We start from the raw sequence: 16,506 nt of genomic DNA, 5'->3' as shown, positions 1-16,506 counted from the left end.
AAGGGAAAATCAACAAACTTCATAAGCCTTTTTAAACCTCAAATACACCACAAGTTTTACATGTCCTGCATTGAAGGAAAGGTCTCCTGCAACATGGTGACATTTGTGTCTGTATATATTATCAAAATGCTCACTCACAGAATGTTTTTCAAAACGTAAAAATGAAATTGACGGTACTCCAAAAGATAATCTTCAATAATTCATTCAGATATTGGACAATACATCAGAACAGTATTCACAAAAAGGCTTTAATTGCAAACAAAGGGACTACATGCAATAGGCAAATTGCCACAAAATGTACACACGTGTATACTGTGAAACTCCAATAAATACATAATTTATTTATTCAAGTCCACAAACTCCCTATTTTCCCTCCTGCCCCTCGACTTTTTATGTTGTTAATTTGTTGAGGATGCATGTACAGTTTTCCCATCTGGATCTTCAGTGTGTTGATCATGATGACTGCCTGGGCTTTGAAACACTTTGGCTTGGCTCTGCGGGGGAATACAGATAACTGTGTAAATTGAGATGTCACATTTATTGATAGTTTAGGGGTCATACATCCCAGAATCAAATCTATGGACAGTTACATGTTACAGAATGTCATTATTTAACTTGTGTATATCTGTTGTATGGTTGTTACTGTTTTTAATGTTGAACCCTGACTGCACTACAAATTTCTCAATTTAAACAAAGATATTGATTGATTGATGAATGTGGGTAACACTTTGATGAGTACCTACATAAGGACACTCTAACACATAAAAAACCCATACATAAGACATCCATGTTGTCAGGACCCGGTGTGAGAAACAGTCACTGATAGTCGGCAGAACCCAGAAGATGAGGCAGACACAGCAGTACTAGAGACGGTGGTTTAATCAAGGTAAAAGATCTTCAGGCAAAAAATATAAATCCACAACGTCAAAAGTAAAGCCAAGAGAAAAAATGGATATCCTCCAAAATACAAAGAAAATCCACAAAGTYMTAAGAACAGRAGGGGAAAAAACAAACCTCAAAAGACTAATCAAAAATAAACAAGAACAAAACCAGAGTACCTCTGGAAAATCCAACAAGAGAAATATAAGTTCACAGCATGGCTGGGGCTGGGTGCTAACATACAAACACTGAGCAAAGAACTGAGGAACACACAGGGTTTAAATACCAACAAGGAAATGACACACAGGTGCAAATAATAATTAGAACAAGGGAAAAACAAAAGGTTCAAAAAAGGCGCAATGGGGGCATCTAGTGACCAAAACCTGAACAATCCTGGCCAAATCCTGACACATGTGTCACAGTAATGACACTAACTTGAATTCTCAATTGTAGAGGATGTCGTGGTAATTTCCTGTATTACTACGTGATGAGAGAGCAAACCACACACAAGTCAGAATTATATTATAAAGTCTAAAAGTATAAATCTTTAATTATTTGAGCTTCACCATAGCCCTTTTGACTCTCAGATCAATTCAGAGTCTATAAATGAATTCTCTGAGAGTCAAAAGGGCTATGGTGAAGCTCAAATAATTAAAGATGGACTTTATAATATAACTCTGACTTGTGTGTGGTTTGCTCTCTCATCACATAGTAATACAGGAAATTACCACGACAAGGATGAAAAATAAAATTGAAAATAAAAAAGGATTTACCAGTGACCAACTCGTCTGCAGAACAGCAGACTTCTCCCTCTTCCTATTTGGCATCTCACACATACTTCCCAGAGTCTGACACAATAGCACTCTTCTTTACAATGACATGAGTATCACGTTGGCTTTGAATCTGCAAGGGAGACAAACATGTAACTGTTATTTTAATCTATTTAGAATCTTGTACCACCCTGCCTTCTTCACAAGCTATAGTGGCAACTTAAAATATCTCAAATAAAAATATAGCATCTAATTATAGGCAATTTAAAGTAGTATTAGACAACTCACCCTGCTTTCTCCACAAGCTACAATGACACACTTCAGGAAGGGATCTTCTCCCACCAGGAGATGCTTATCTTCTGGCTTTGAAAGGAACTGAGGAGTAGATCCACAGACTGGGGGAGACCAAGTTACACTATTTTCTATCGCATTGTTTGATTCGTTCCATTAGGTTCAGGAGGATGTATTCATCAAATTAGATGAGCTTGTGCATAATATTTGAAAATCCAGGGGCACAACGTTGGTTTTAGAAGTGAGGGGTACATAACTTTATATCGATTTTTTTATCCAGTCGGATAAACACTCCAAAAAGCCTACCCGACGCTCGGAGGCGTCCGCATGGTCCTAAAGCACACCGTTGCCTTGTTTTGTATCACAGGGTGGGACAAAAATGCAATTTCAGAATGTGGGGGGGACATGTCCCCCCTGGGTCCCCAGTGAAAGTTGCACCCCTGTGAAAATCATAAGTTGGTATGTAAGGTGAAAGAAACAGTCTACCAATGGAGACAAATGTGTACAATTATAAAATATAAAGCAATTTATTCATCAGAACAAACTGCTTTTCTTCTCAAATGTTATGTGATATTATCAAGAATAGCCCATGGCTTGTCTATCTGTTGCAGATAAAGGCCAATCTTAAGCCTGTATCTGCAATATTTCAGCCTTCTACCACAGGAGGGGAGCCAGCCTTATCATCACTGTGTGAGGAGTGAAGTAGTTAGTGGAGTAGAAAGGTGGATTAGAGTGAAGAGGTGTAACCTGCGGAACCACAATTTGACCTGAGAGATTGTGTTACCCCACAACAAACAGTACAACAGCAGAGCAGTCAATCTTAAATGCAGTCCATACAACTTCCAGGTATTTCAATGAAGGAAATGTTCCCCTTTGATTTGAAAGATTATGATTTATAACTACCACATTAGTCCTACCTTGTCATAACAAAACAAAACTCAATTGTTTAGCCCGTTTTTGTCATAAACCAGGTTTCCATCCAACCTTTTAAATGCGAGTAAAGTACGTCTGATTTTAAAAAATACGCTAGGCAAGGTGGGATCATTTTGTGTCTAAAATTAATTATGCAACAAATGGCATTGGAAACGCTTTCATGTGCAAATATTGATATAATAACCATCATATCGAAGTAAACTTGGAGACACGCGATGACATGTTGTGTTGTCCTCCCAGTATGACTCGGGAAAGCATGCAGTTTATTAGGCTAGAGATTAAATAAATTATGATGAACTTCATAGGGTGGTGAAAGTGAAAAGTCATGAACTTGATGCTCCTTTCTAATAAATATTAAGGGTCTTATTCTGGTGACATGATCATGCCATTTGATAAATAAAAATGTCCATAATAATCCTATCATGTACACTACCGTTAAAAACTTTGGGGTCACTGAAATGTCCTTGTTTTTCAAAGAAAAGCTCATTTTTTTGTCCATTTAAAATAACATCAAATTGATCAGAAATACAGTGTAGACATTGTTAATGTTGTAAATGACTATTGTAGCTGGAAACGGCAGATTTTTTATGGAGTATCTACATAGGCATAGATAGGCCCATTATCAGCAACCATCATGCCTGTGTTCCAATGGCACGTTGTATTAGCCAATCCAAGTTTATCATTTTAAAAAGGCTAACTGATCATAGTACCCGCAAAACACCAGTCTCATCGTCAACAGTGAAGAGGGGACTCCGGGATGCTGGCCTTCTAGGCAGTTCCTCTGTCCAGTGTCTGTGTTCTTTTGTCCATTTGAATCTTTTCTTTTTATTGGCCAATCTGAGATATGGCTTTTTCTTTGCAACTCTGCCTAGAAGGCCAGCGTCGCCTCTTCACTGTTGACGTTGAGACTGGTGTTTTGCGGGTACTATTTAATGAAGCCAGTTGAGGACTTGTGAGGCGTCTGTTTCTCAAACTAGACATCTAATGTACTTATCCTCTTGCTCAGTTGTGCACCAGGGCCTCCCACTCCTCTTTCTATTCTGGTTAGACAGTTTGCGCTGTTCTGTGAAGGGAGTAGTACACAGCGTTGTATGAGATCTTCAGTCTCTTGGCCTTTTCTCGCATGGAATAGCCTTCATTTCTCAGAACAAGAATAGACTAACGAGTTTCAGAAGAAAGTGTTTTGTTTCTGGCCATTTTGAGCCTGTAATCGAACCCCAAAATGCTGATGCTCCAGATACTCAACTAGTCTAAAGGAGGCCAGTTTTATTGCTTCTTCAATCAGGACAACAGCTTTCAGCTGTGCTAACATAATTGCAAAAGGGTTTTATAATGATCAATTAGCCTTTTAAAATGATAATCTTGGATTAGCTAACACAACGTGCCATTGGAACACAGGAGTGATGGTTGCTCATAATGGGCCTCTGTACGCCTATGTAGCTATTCCATTAAAAAAAATCTGCCGTTTCCAGCTACAATAGTCATTTACAACATTAACAATGTCTACACTGTATTTCTGATCAATTTGATGTTATTTTAAATGGACAAAACTGTGCTTTTCTTTCAAAAACAAGGACATTTCTAAGTGACCCCAAACTTTTGAACAGTAGTGTAGGCTAAACACGCACTGTATCTGTGAGCTTTTGGCTAAGATGCACGTGCCAATACCAGAGTGGGCACATTCGCTATATAACGCTATATATATTTTTGTGACAAAATCATCAGTAGAGTTGAAAATGCGATGCAAACCCAATTAACTAGTTTTATTTATCCGGTACATGGGGTTTTTAACTGCAAAAAAATATAATTCTGTACACTACTTCATTACGCACAGCCTTTTATCCACCAGTCAATTTGATGGAAACATATCTCTGGTCTGAAAATGCACATATTGTTTTAATGTAGATTTTAGAATATTTGCATGATGGAAACCTAGCTATAGTCAATTGGTAAATAAATTATGTAAATCTTCAAATAATTAAAAAGTAATGTTTCCCTTAATTAAGTGTATTTTGATTTTAGAGTGGGGGGGTGAAGTGATAAAGTGAAATACAAAAACAGCCAAAAATTATCTGATAGATCATTTTATAAATGTGCATCTTACATTACCATTAAACTGTAGAACCATACAACTGATATAACAAGATGGTAGTAGAGGGAGCACAAACAATTCATGAAACTTTTGACTCTGCATTACTTTATTTAAAATACATTTAATAAGGTCATTTGGCTGAAACAATTTACCATCTAATCTCTGAGCTTTGAAGTTTAGGATGGGCGTAATACAATAAAAGAGAAATTGGCTAAATTACTGATTTTAGCATTTTATTAGTAAATTAATACCTTGATTCTGTAATTGCAAACCATTTTAGTCATGGAGGCACAGACTCAATGCACTGACTTTCTAGACAAAAGTATACGAAGGAGATACCGACTTTAGTTGAGTTATAAATTAATTGAGATAATACTTTTATGCAGATTAAATACAAATCTACAAAATAAATTAACCCGACATTCATACACACAGGTGGTTTTGGGTGTAATAGGGTGGTGGTGGTGTCCAGGTTTGGAGGTGACACCGCATGCATCCATACAGTTGAAGTTAGGGTTATCCAGTGTACTACTGTTCAAAGTCAACACTACTTCCCATTATAGTGAGAGTGGAAAAGGTACTGGCAGTAAAAAGCTTAATATATTTGTTTCTTTCTTCATAATAGCAGTAGGTACAGGAGATACAGGAGAAAACACAGAGTGACAAAACAAGTGTGCCAGTTCAGCTTGAGAAGAGGGCAGTTGGGATCGGGACATCTGTTGTTACCTGCATTCACCTGAAGGGCGGCGCTAGAGGACAGGGTGCCACTTGAGTTGACGGCCCGGCACACATAGAGACCTGCGTCGGCCTCAGTGACTTTCTGTATAAACAATGCATGTTTGCCTTCTTTTTGGGACAGTTCTATGTGCTCATCATTGGTCAATTTCTCTCCATTCTTGAACCTAAAGCAAGAAGTCAATTATCACACAATCACAACAAGAAAAACACAAATCACATTCCTATTTATCAAAGGGTGAGCTGAAGCACAATCAATCAAAACAATTAGATTATTTAAAATTAGAACGTGCCATTAATGATCAAACGTGTTATCAAAGTTGTGTTATTAAACAGGAATCAAAACAAAAAGGTTGGATAAGTCAAACAACAGTAAAGGATTTTAGTCAAATAAATACATATTATGTTATCCACACAAAACATGACTTGGGATTCAGATTTAACACTACTTATGCAGTTTAGAAATCTATCTTATAATTTCTCAATGTGTCCTTTTCTCTCCACCTGAATGATCCTTTTGGAATTGATTAATAAAATATCCCCAACACAAAAAGCAGCGACTGTTAATACTACTGTAACCAGACTTTTCATGCTTATGAAGAGTAAAAATAATACAGATTTTATTAAAATAATGAAGTTCTACTGTTCCATTTCTACTTGCACCAATACTCCATCTGTGTCAGAAATTACACCCTGACCTATACCCTTTAGAGTGCACTACTTCTGGTCAAAAGTAGTGCACAACATAGGGAATAGGATGCCATTTCAGACGCAGATCTATGTTAATGAATGACTAAAGCCTATGAGCTACCCACCATGTTAAAGTAGGCTCTGGAAATCCAGTGACCTCCACTTCCAGGGTCACAGGCGACCTCTCCATAACTGTGGGACTAGACAGTAGTTTGGAGAAGTGAGGAGGGCCCTGGCCTGCTAGGGTGCTCCCCATGGACCGGCTGGTACCAGGCAGCCTGATCTCTTCTCTGATGGCTGTGGGATTGCAGAGGTCTGGGTCTTGGCCCTGGTCTGTGAGTGTGACTGCTGTGGTGGTTAATGGGGAGGGGGTAGCATGCGTGTTAAGAGTGCTAGCGGCAGCAGCAGCGGGGAAGGCAGCTCCTCGAACCATCATGGTTCTAGGGTCATGCACATTCTCCTGCATCTCTGTGACAGAGCTCTCATGCACGGAATACACGGTCTGGTGGCACTCGTTTAGGCCTAGGGGGCCGACCGGTGGGAGATTTGGGAGGTTGGAGTTTGGAAGGTTGGGGATGCCCCTGCTTTTCAGAATATTGGAGAGTGTGTTTGAGACCAGGCTTGGTGCTGGGACAGTCAGGGGGCTGTGGACGAAAGAAGAGGACTCTGCTCTGAACTTGGTGTTGAGGCCCACTGTAGGAGAGGGACAGCTTACAGTCTGCTCTCTGATCCTCTGTTGGCTCTGGCTGTTGCTGTAATCATTATGTGTGGAGTGGAACTGGTGGCTGTACTGGTTGATGTGAATGGTGTGGGACTGGGAGCTGAGACAGAAACCATCCAGGTCCAGGTCATTCTCTGATAGGACGATGTTGGACTCTGGGGTCTCGGAAAGTGGGGGCAGGGAGATGTCGTCGGGGGAAGTGCACTCATATTCGTCGTTGGACAGGGACTCTTCTGTCATGAGGTTATGCCGCTGAAGGTTCCCCTCTGTCAGACCACCTGCGGGCGGCAGCAGGAGTGATGCATCTTGGGGGAAAGGCTCACCCTTTAAGGATTAGAAAAAATAAACAATCAGAGAGAGGTCAAAACCCCAGTAGTAGTGAAGTATGATAATAAGTCATGATAATACCTCAGTTAAAAACAACAAGGACTTGAGGAAATGAAAAACAACAGGGGAAACCAATTGTTTGAGGACTTAAGAAGACCAACCTGATCAGTATTAGAAGTATGAAATCCAGGGAAGTTCCTCTGAGCAGGGCCCTGTCTCTCCTTCTTCTGGAACTCTCTCTGTATATCAGAGAAACTGGGAGCCGAAGTGAAGGCAGGAGGAGGAGGAATAGTAGGAGGAGGGGTGACCAAAGACTTGATCCCTGCCTGGTTGAGCGCATGGACTTTCCTGTCCCTCTCCAGCGGTGAACAGGACAGGTTGAAGGTGTGTGTACATGAGAAAGAGGTGCTCAGCTGCTCTTTTCGCTCCATCGTCAACCTGCTGGTAATAGTCTCCACTCTGCTGGTCTCCGAGCACAACTCCTGGGTATGATACCTATGATAATTATAATAATACATGGGTTTTATATAGCGTTTTCACGTTTTCTATTTATAATAGTTACAAAGAAACAGAATAAACCAAAAAAGAACATCAACAAAACAAAAAAAGGTAAGGGGAGAGGAATCTGTGTGTGTGTGTGTGTGTTCAGGCACGTGCACAGATAGGAGTCAACCTGTGCCCAGCCATGCCCCTTTGCCGTCCCACTCGCCAACTGCCCTTTTGGGTGGTGGTATAAGTATTATATTTTTTATAAAGTTTTGTCATTGTTGCCTGCAAGTTGTCGCAACGTCATCAAGTTCGCCACTCCCACATTCACACCCTGTCCGTTGGTTGCACTTGTTGGTCTGCCCTGTACAGAGCTTGCGTAAACCCGGTATTCAGCCCGGTATCCAAACATGCATGGCTTGAGATGCAGTCAACGTTCAAGCTACCTAGTTAGTAAATATCAACAGTACTGCTACAGAAGCATAACATTTGATTAATCATCAATATTCGGTCTGGTTGGCTGATACACGCAAAACAGAGGCAGAAAGAGAGTAGATAGGCTGCATCAACGACACTTGCTCCGAACCAACTCCATCCCTTCCTCAGTCAGCAGCAGCAACACAGATAGTCTAGACCAGGGGTTCTCTTTTTTCACTCAGGCCCCCCTTCCAGCATTGGGGAACATCCCACTCTCGCGCCATGTCTATTTCTATGGGCACAAGCACTGTTCATGACACAAACTGTTCACACCCTTCTTGTTGGTGAAGAGAATGTTGCAGGTTTAAAGCTTATTTCCTGTAATTGTACACATTTTGTCATGGGGTACAGAGAAAATGTTGCAGTTTTAAAGCACATTTTCTTGCAATTCTACATATTTTGCCATGCCTAATGTTTATTCATGTGATATTTGAGTGACTCAAACATTACAACAAAATCTATGGGCTAAAAAACTTAGTTATAAAAGTTATAAATAGCTCTCTAAGGTATGCAATGACTGACAAGACAAGAGTAAAACTACCCAATTTCGAAATTGCACCTTGTGCATTATACTATTTTCAGACATTGAATATCCCTTTGAGCATGGTGAATGTATTAATTACATTTTGGATTGTGTATCAATACACTCAATCACTACAAATATACAGGCGTCCTTCCTAACTCAGTTGCCGGAGAGGAAGGAAACCGCTCAGGGTTTTCACCATGACACCAATGGTGACTTTAAAACAGTTACAGAGTTAAATGGCTGTGATAGTAGAAAACTGAGGATGGATCAACAACATTGTAGTTACTCCACAATACAAACTTAATTGACAGAGTGAAAAGAGGGAAGCCTGTACAGAATAAAAATATTCCAAAACACGTATCCTGTTTGCAGCAAGGCACTAAAGTAATATGTTTGTTGCATAAATAAATATTCCTATGCTCATGGGGATGCCCGTTAACACCTGTCCCCTGAAAGGGCTGTGCACGGCCCTGTGTTTGTGTGTGTGTGTGTGTGTGTGTGTGCAAGCATGGGTTGTGAGTGAGTGGAGGATGTACGTGTAGATAGTGGTGGTGGTTGAAGGTACCTGCTCTGCTCTGATAACACTTTGTTGTGATGTTGTGGGTGGAGTTTATCTGGTAGTTCCTGGCTCCTTGTTTTGCGGATTTGAGGTTTCTTGCTTCTTGTGTTTTCAATTATTTTGATGGGTACCTCTTTCCCATTCAATCCCATGGTTAGTTCGGGAGTGTGTCCAGTTTCTTTCAGCTCAGACTGCTGAAATCATACATTATAATGTCCCAAAAATAATTGGAACCCACATTTCACACAGTATGATAAAAAACTGTGAGACTGAAAATATATATATATATTTTGACAGATTACAGATGGTTTCAGAAGTGGGATCCAAAACCCATTGAAGCCAACAAAATGGTGTACCATTTCCTTATCAATAAACATACCACATCAAGAGACTCCTGGGGGTACATCTCAGCTTTCTCTATTTCTTGGTTAGATTTTTTCTCTTGTTTGTTTTCCTCTTGTATGTCATTATCCAATTCTTTTATTTCAGGCTCATGCTTCAAAGCCTCAGTCTGAAATTAGAGAACAATCACATATTTTCAAGAGGCATTTTCTATAAAAATATCTGAGGAAAATAACCAGGCAAAAAAGCTTTTTTCATCGTACCTGTAGTTTAGCCTCCAAATCCATCAATCCATTAGATAGTTCCTTTATCGATTCCACTATCTCATTGTGTCTGGTGACAGTTTTCTCTGTATACTTATTTCCCTCCTCAGCACCTGTACATTAAAAACAGTTCATACAGTCCTCAATGCCAGTGTCATGGGCGTGACTTCCAATAAGGACAGGGGGACATGTCCCCCCACATTTTGAAATAGCATTTTTGGTCCGCTTTATGTAGGCATACTTTTCCTTACTCCCAAAAAGCTGACCATAAGAATTCTGTCTAAAGTCAAGATGGTGGTTTATTGTGTGTGGTCTGTTTCCTTACCATGCAGACGGACAGCCAGTTCTATGATTTGGCTGATCCTCTCCTCTTGCTGGGGGACAGTGGGCCAAACAAACTTCTCAAACTGCTTGTATAGAATAGACACTGCTTCCCTGGTCTTACACTGGGAAGAGTACTTCCCTACTCTCACAATTGTAGCACTTGCTTCATCACACCAGAAGTTATACTGAAATTCAAAAGCAGAAAAAATTGTGAGACAATTGCAGCAGATATTAGGCAAACACAAAATACGCTATATCCAATTACTTGAGTTTTATGATGCTTTCTGACAATATGTTGGTTGAATTTTTTCTCCAACATTTTTTCTCTCCACAATTGGCAAGTAGAGGGTAAACTATTTGTCTTAAGTTCTCCATCCACACCTCATCCATGGCTTGCTGCAGCTTTACGCTCATGTACAGATTCTGCTTGTACTCCTCCACAGTCTTGTCAAAGTCCCCCAGCTGTCTCTGTAGCTCATTCACAGCATCCTCTATCTCTCTGGGGCTACTGCCTATTAGATGCTTCTCTGTGCTGGAAGTCACTTTGACTGTAAACACCTGCATCCGTTTCTGCAATATCTGGATCAAGAGAGAAAGAATTAAGATAGAAAGAGGCAAACAAAATATGCATGACCTAGGAATAATTTGAAAACCATTGAACAGCAGGGAATGAGGGAAATGTGATGTTGTTGTTGTTGTTGTTAAAGCAAACAGGGTGTGTCTCACCTGTAACTTTTCAACATAAATCTCTATCTGCTGGATTTGGTTTTTCACTGCTTTCAGGTTCCATGACTTGTCGTTTTTCTTCATATAATTGAACTTCAAGTTGTTGAATTTCTTCTTGAGGTCCTTGAATGACTTTCTCAGCTGAAATGAAAACAATCATGATCTATTAATAACAAATGTTTTCAATCCGAATACAAAACATTTAAATCAGTTAAGACATAAAAGCCTCATATCTTCATCATCATCATCCTGTGTTTCTTATCTGCGTTGACATCTAAATCCATTGTAATTCACTCCCTTTGATACAGTTACAGAACAGGGCTCCGGGCAGCCGAGCGGAAATGGAGGAAAACTCGCCTCCCTGCGGACCTGGCATCCTTTCACTCCCTCCTCTCTACATTCTCCTCTTCTGTCTCTGCTGCTAAAGCCACTTTCTACCACTCTAAATTCCAAGCATCTGCCTCTAACCCTAGGAAGCTCTTTGCCACCTTCTCCTCCCTCCTGAATCCTCCTCCCCCTCCTCCCCCCTCCTCCCTCTCTGCAGATGACTTCGTCAACCATTTTGAAAAGAAGGTCGACGACATTCGATCCTCGTTTGCTAAGTCAAACGACACCGCTGGTTCTGCTCACACTGCCCTACCTGTGCTTTGACCTCTTTTCCCCTCTCTCTCCAGATGAAATCTCGCGTCTTGTGACGGCCGGCGCCCAACAACCTGCCCGCTTGACCCTATCCCCTCCTCTCTTCTCCAGACCATTTCCGGAGACCTTCTCCCTACCTCACCTCGCTCATCAACTCATCCTTGACCGCGGCTACGTCCCTTCCGTCTTCAAGAGAGCGAGAGTTGCACCCCTTCTGAAAAAACCTACACTCGATCCCTCCGATGTCAACAACTACAGACCAGTATCCCTTCTTTCTTTTTCCTCCAAAACTCTTGAACGTGCCGTCCTTGGCCAGCTCTCCTGCTATCTCTCTCAGAATGACCTTCTTGATCCAAATCAGTCAGGTTTCAAGACTAGTCATTCAACTGAGACTGCTCTTCTCTGTGTCACGGAGGCGCTCCGCACTGCTAAAAGCTAACTCTCTCCTCTGCTCTCATCCTTCTAGACCTATCGGCTGCCTTTGATACTGTGAACCATCAGATCCTCCTCTCCACCCTCTCCGAGCTGGGCATCTCCGGCGCGGCCCACGCTTGGATCTGTCTCCGCACCACGTGCTCTCACCACTGGTGTCCCCAGGGCTCTGTTCTAGGCCCTCTCCTATTCTCGCTATACACCAAGTCACTTGGCTCTGTCATATCCTCACATGGTCTCTCCTATCATTGCTATGCAGACGACACACAATAATCTTCTCCTTTCCCCCTCTGATAACCAGGTGGCGAATCGCATCTCTGCATGTCTGGCAGACATATCAGTGTGGATGACGGATCACCACTCAAGCTGAACCTCGCAAGACGGAGCTGCTCTCCTCCCGGGGAAGGACTGCCCGTTCCATGATCTCGCCATCACGGTTGACAACTCCATTGTGTCCTCTCCCAGAGTGCTAAGAACCTTGGCGTGATCCTGGACAACACCCTGTCGTTCTCAACTCACATCAAGGCGGTGACCCGTTCCTGTAGGTTCATGCTCTACAACATTTGCAGAGTACGACCCTGCCTCACACAGGAAGCGGCGCAGGTCTAATCCAGGCACTTGTCATCTCCCGTCTGGATTACTGCAACTCGCTGTTGGCTGGGCTCCCTGCCTGTGCTATTAAACCCCTACAACTCATCCAGAACGCCGCAGCCCGTCTGGTGTTCAACCTTCCAAGTTCTCTCACGTCACCCCGCTCCTCCGCTCTCTCCACTGGCTTCCAGTTGAAGCTCGCATGCCGCTACAAGACCATGGTGCTTGCCTACAGAGCTGTGAGGGGAACGGCACCTCCGTACCTTCAGGCTCTGATCAGGCCCTACACCCAAACAAGGGCACTGCGTTCATCCACCTCTGGCCTGCTCGCCTCCCTACCTCTGAGGAAGTACAGTTCCCGCTCAGCCAGTCAAAACTGTTCGCTGCTCTGGCACCCCAATGGTGGAACAAACTCCCTCACGACGCCAAGTCAGCGGAGTCAATCACCACCTTCCGGAGACACCTGAAACCCCACCTCTTTAAGGAATACCTAGGATAGGATAAAGTAATCCTTCTAACCCCCCCCCTCCCCCTTAAAAGAGTTAGATGCACTATTGTAAAGTGGTTGTTCCACTGGATATCATAAGGTGAATGCACCAATTTGTAAGTCGCTCTGGATAAGAGCGTCTGCTAAATGACTTAAATGTAAATGTAATTGAACATGTACCATCTAACAGCACCACCAGAGATATGAAGGCGGGGGAGGGTGGCTGGGTTAGGGTATCCTATCTTGGCAGGAAAACAGAACAGTGTAGCAGAGCAGGGTTGGATTCAGATTCAGTCAGTGTAAGGATTATTTTGGTGCATTTATTGGCTAAGACTGGAGACGTGATTTATACAGTAGGGCCATTTCTGTACCAGCCGACGGACTTCTGCAGTGGTGTAGAGTCTCCGAATGACCAGCTCATATGTCAGACAAGGACAGCTGCAGCCTAACCAGCCTCCCTGTACATCCCATTTCGGGAACCTCGTATAACTATCTCTAACTATCTTTTTCCCTAGCTGAGATGGGTACATGGGGAGTCTCTGTTTTATACACGCACGCACACACAGAGAGAGAGAGAGACAGAGACTTTATGGAACACAAAGCCTTCACTATCTCATCCTGGAATATGCAAGGCCTGAGGTCATCTGCCTTTGGCCTAAAGAGCAGGAACCTGGATGTTGTCATCCTACAAGAAGCATGGTATAGAGGACATGGACCCACTGGTTGCCCTCTAGATTACAGAGAGCTGGTACTCCCATCCACCAAACAACCAGGTGTGAAAAAAGGACAGGACTCAGGGGGTATGCTAATTTGGTATAAAGCAGACCTAACTCACTCTATAAAATGTATCAAAACAGGAACATTTTACATTTGGCTAGAAATTCAGAAGGAAATTATCTTAACAGAGTAAAAATGTTCTCCTGTGTGCTACCTATATTCCCCACTAGAATCCCAATACTTTAATGAAGACAGTTTATCCATCCTGGAGGGGAAAATCAACCATTTTGAAGCCCAGGGACATGTACTAGTCTGTGGTGACCTAAATGCCAGAACTGGACAAGAATCTGACACCCTCAGCACACAGGCGGACAAACACCTACCTGGAGGTGACAGCATTCCCTTCCCCATATAACCCCCTACGCACAACTACAACAACATAATCAACAAAAGTAGGTCACAACTGCTGCAGCTCTGTCGCACGCTGGGTATGTACATAGTCAATGGTAGGCTTCGAGGGGACTCCTATGGTAGGTACACCTACAACTCATCTCTTGGCAGTAGTACTGTAGACTACTTTATCACTGACCTCAACCCAGAGTCTCTCACAGCGTTCACAGTCAGCCCACTGACACCCCTATCAGATCACAGCAAGTCTACTGTACTTGTACAGACCAATACTCAATCATGAGGCATCAAAGCCAAAGGAAGGAATAATTAACAAATGCCATAGATGGAAGGAAAGTAGTGCGGAAACCTACCAAAAAACAATTAGGCAACAACAAATTCAATCCCTTTTAGACAACTTCCTGGACAAAACATTCCACTGTAATAGTGAAGGTGTAAACTTTTCAGTAGAAAACCTAAACAGTATATTTGACCTCTCAGCTTCCCTATCAAATCTAAAAATGTCAAACAGAAAAACTAAGAAAATTAACAACAATGACAAATGGTTTGATGAAGAATGCAAAAACCTATGAAAGAAATTGAGAAACCTATCCAACCAAAACATAGAGACCCAGAAAACCTGAGCCTACGCCTTCACCATGGTGAATCACTAAAACAATACAGAAATACACTACGGAAAATGAAGGAACAGCACGTCAGAAATCAGATCAATGTAACTGAAGAATCCATACTCTAACCACTTCTGGGAAAATTGAAAAACACTAAACAAACAACACAAAGAGTTATCTATCCAAAACTGAGATGTATGGGTAAACCACTTCTCTAATCTTTTTAGCCCTATAACAAAGAACAAACAGCAAAAACATATACATGATCCACAAAAGTGGAGACATATTTGACCCCAATAACTACCGTGAGATATGCGTCAACAGCAACCTTGGGAAAATCCTATGCATTATCATTAACAGCAGACTTGTACATTTACTCAGTGAAAACAATGTACTGAGCAAATGTCAAATTGGCTTTTTACCAAATTACCGTAAAACAGACCATGTGTTCACCCTGCACACCCTAATTGACAAACAAACAAACCAAAACAAAGGCAAAGTCTTCTCATGCTTTGTTGATTTAAAAAAAGCTTTTGACCCATTTTGGCACGAGGGTCTGCTATACAAATTCATGGAAAGCGGTGTTAGGGGAAAAACATACAACATTATAAAATCCATGTACAGAAACAAGTGTGCGGTTAAAATTGGCAAAAGAACACACACATTTCTTTCCACAGGGCCATGGGATGAGACAGGGATGCAGCTTAAGCCATACCCTCTTCAACATATATATCAACAAATTGGCGAGGGCACTACAACAGTCTGCAGTACCTGGCCTCACCCTACTAGAATCTGAAGTCAAATGTCTATCAATCAATCAATCGTATTTATAAAGCCCTTTTCACATCAGCTGATGTCACAAAGTGCTACAGTATACAGAAACCCAGCCTAAAACCCCAAACAGCAAGCAATGCAGATGTAGAAGCACAGTGGCTAGGAAAAACTCCCTAGAAATGCAGGAACCTAGAAAGAAACCTAGAGAAGAACCAGGATCTGAAGGGTGACCAGACTTCTTGTAACGATTGTCGTCGGGAGAAGGAGAGGAGGACCAAAGTGCAGCGTGGTACGTATCCATAATACTTTTAATAAAGATGAACATGCGAACAAAAACAACAAAACGACCAACGAACAGTTCTGAAAGGTGCAACAAACACTAAACAGAAAATAACCACCCACAACTCAAAGTGGGAAAACAGGCTACCTAAGTATGGTTCTCAATCAGAGACAACGATTGACAGCTGCCTCTGATTGGGAACCATACCAGGCCAAACATAATAGAAATAGAAAACATAGACATACAAACATAGAATGCCCACCCACATCACACCCTGACCAAACAAAAAATAGAAACATACAAAGCAATCTATGGTCAGGGCGTGACACTTATTCTGGATGTGCCAGGTGGAGATTATAACAGTACATGGCCAAGCTGTTCAAATGTTCATAGATGACCAGCAGGGTCAAATAATAATAATTTCAGTGG

At 41.9% G+C, this 16,506-nt stretch overlaps 1 protein-coding gene across 2 annotated transcripts in view; it reads right to left on the bottom strand.

Moving 5' to 3' along the window:
- Window positions 1-229: 229 nt before the first annotated feature.
- Window positions 230-16,506, bottom strand: part of LOC112068761 (coiled-coil domain-containing protein 141-like) — a 56,835-nt gene continuing 40,558 nt past the window's right edge. Inside the window, exons 18-28 of one of the 2 annotated variants that reach the window (XR_011475211.1) lie at window positions 11,142-11,282; window positions 10,797-10,994; window positions 10,417-10,600; window positions 10,092-10,204; window positions 9,866-9,997; window positions 9,493-9,680; window positions 7,600-7,933; window positions 6,516-7,435; window positions 1,938-5,867; window positions 1,653-1,782; window positions 230-494 (exon numbers count right to left, since the gene is read on the bottom strand). Coding sequence is in view for 1 of the 2 variants with exons in the window: in XM_024135961.2 (XP_023991729.1) it covers window positions 454-494; window positions 5,692-5,867; window positions 6,516-7,435; window positions 7,600-7,933; window positions 9,493-9,680; window positions 9,866-9,997; window positions 10,092-10,204; window positions 10,417-10,600; window positions 10,797-10,994; window positions 11,142-11,282 (2,427 nt within the window). In the remaining variant the exon portion in view is untranslated. The remainder of the gene's footprint in view (window positions 495-1,652; window positions 1,783-1,937; window positions 5,868-6,515; window positions 7,436-7,599; window positions 7,934-9,492; window positions 9,681-9,865; window positions 9,998-10,091; window positions 10,205-10,416; window positions 10,601-10,796; window positions 10,995-11,141; window positions 11,283-16,506) is intronic. The other variant, XM_024135961.2, reaches the window with a different exon arrangement.

The sequence above is a fragment of the Salvelinus sp. IW2-2015 genome, unplaced genomic scaffold, assembly GCF_002910315.2.
Source record: "Salvelinus sp. IW2-2015 unplaced genomic scaffold, ASM291031v2 Un_scaffold694, whole genome shotgun sequence".
Taxonomy (NCBI): Eukaryota; Metazoa; Chordata; class Actinopteri; order Salmoniformes; family Salmonidae; genus Salvelinus; species Salvelinus sp. IW2-2015.
This window is presented reverse-complemented; position numbering and strand designations above follow the sequence as displayed.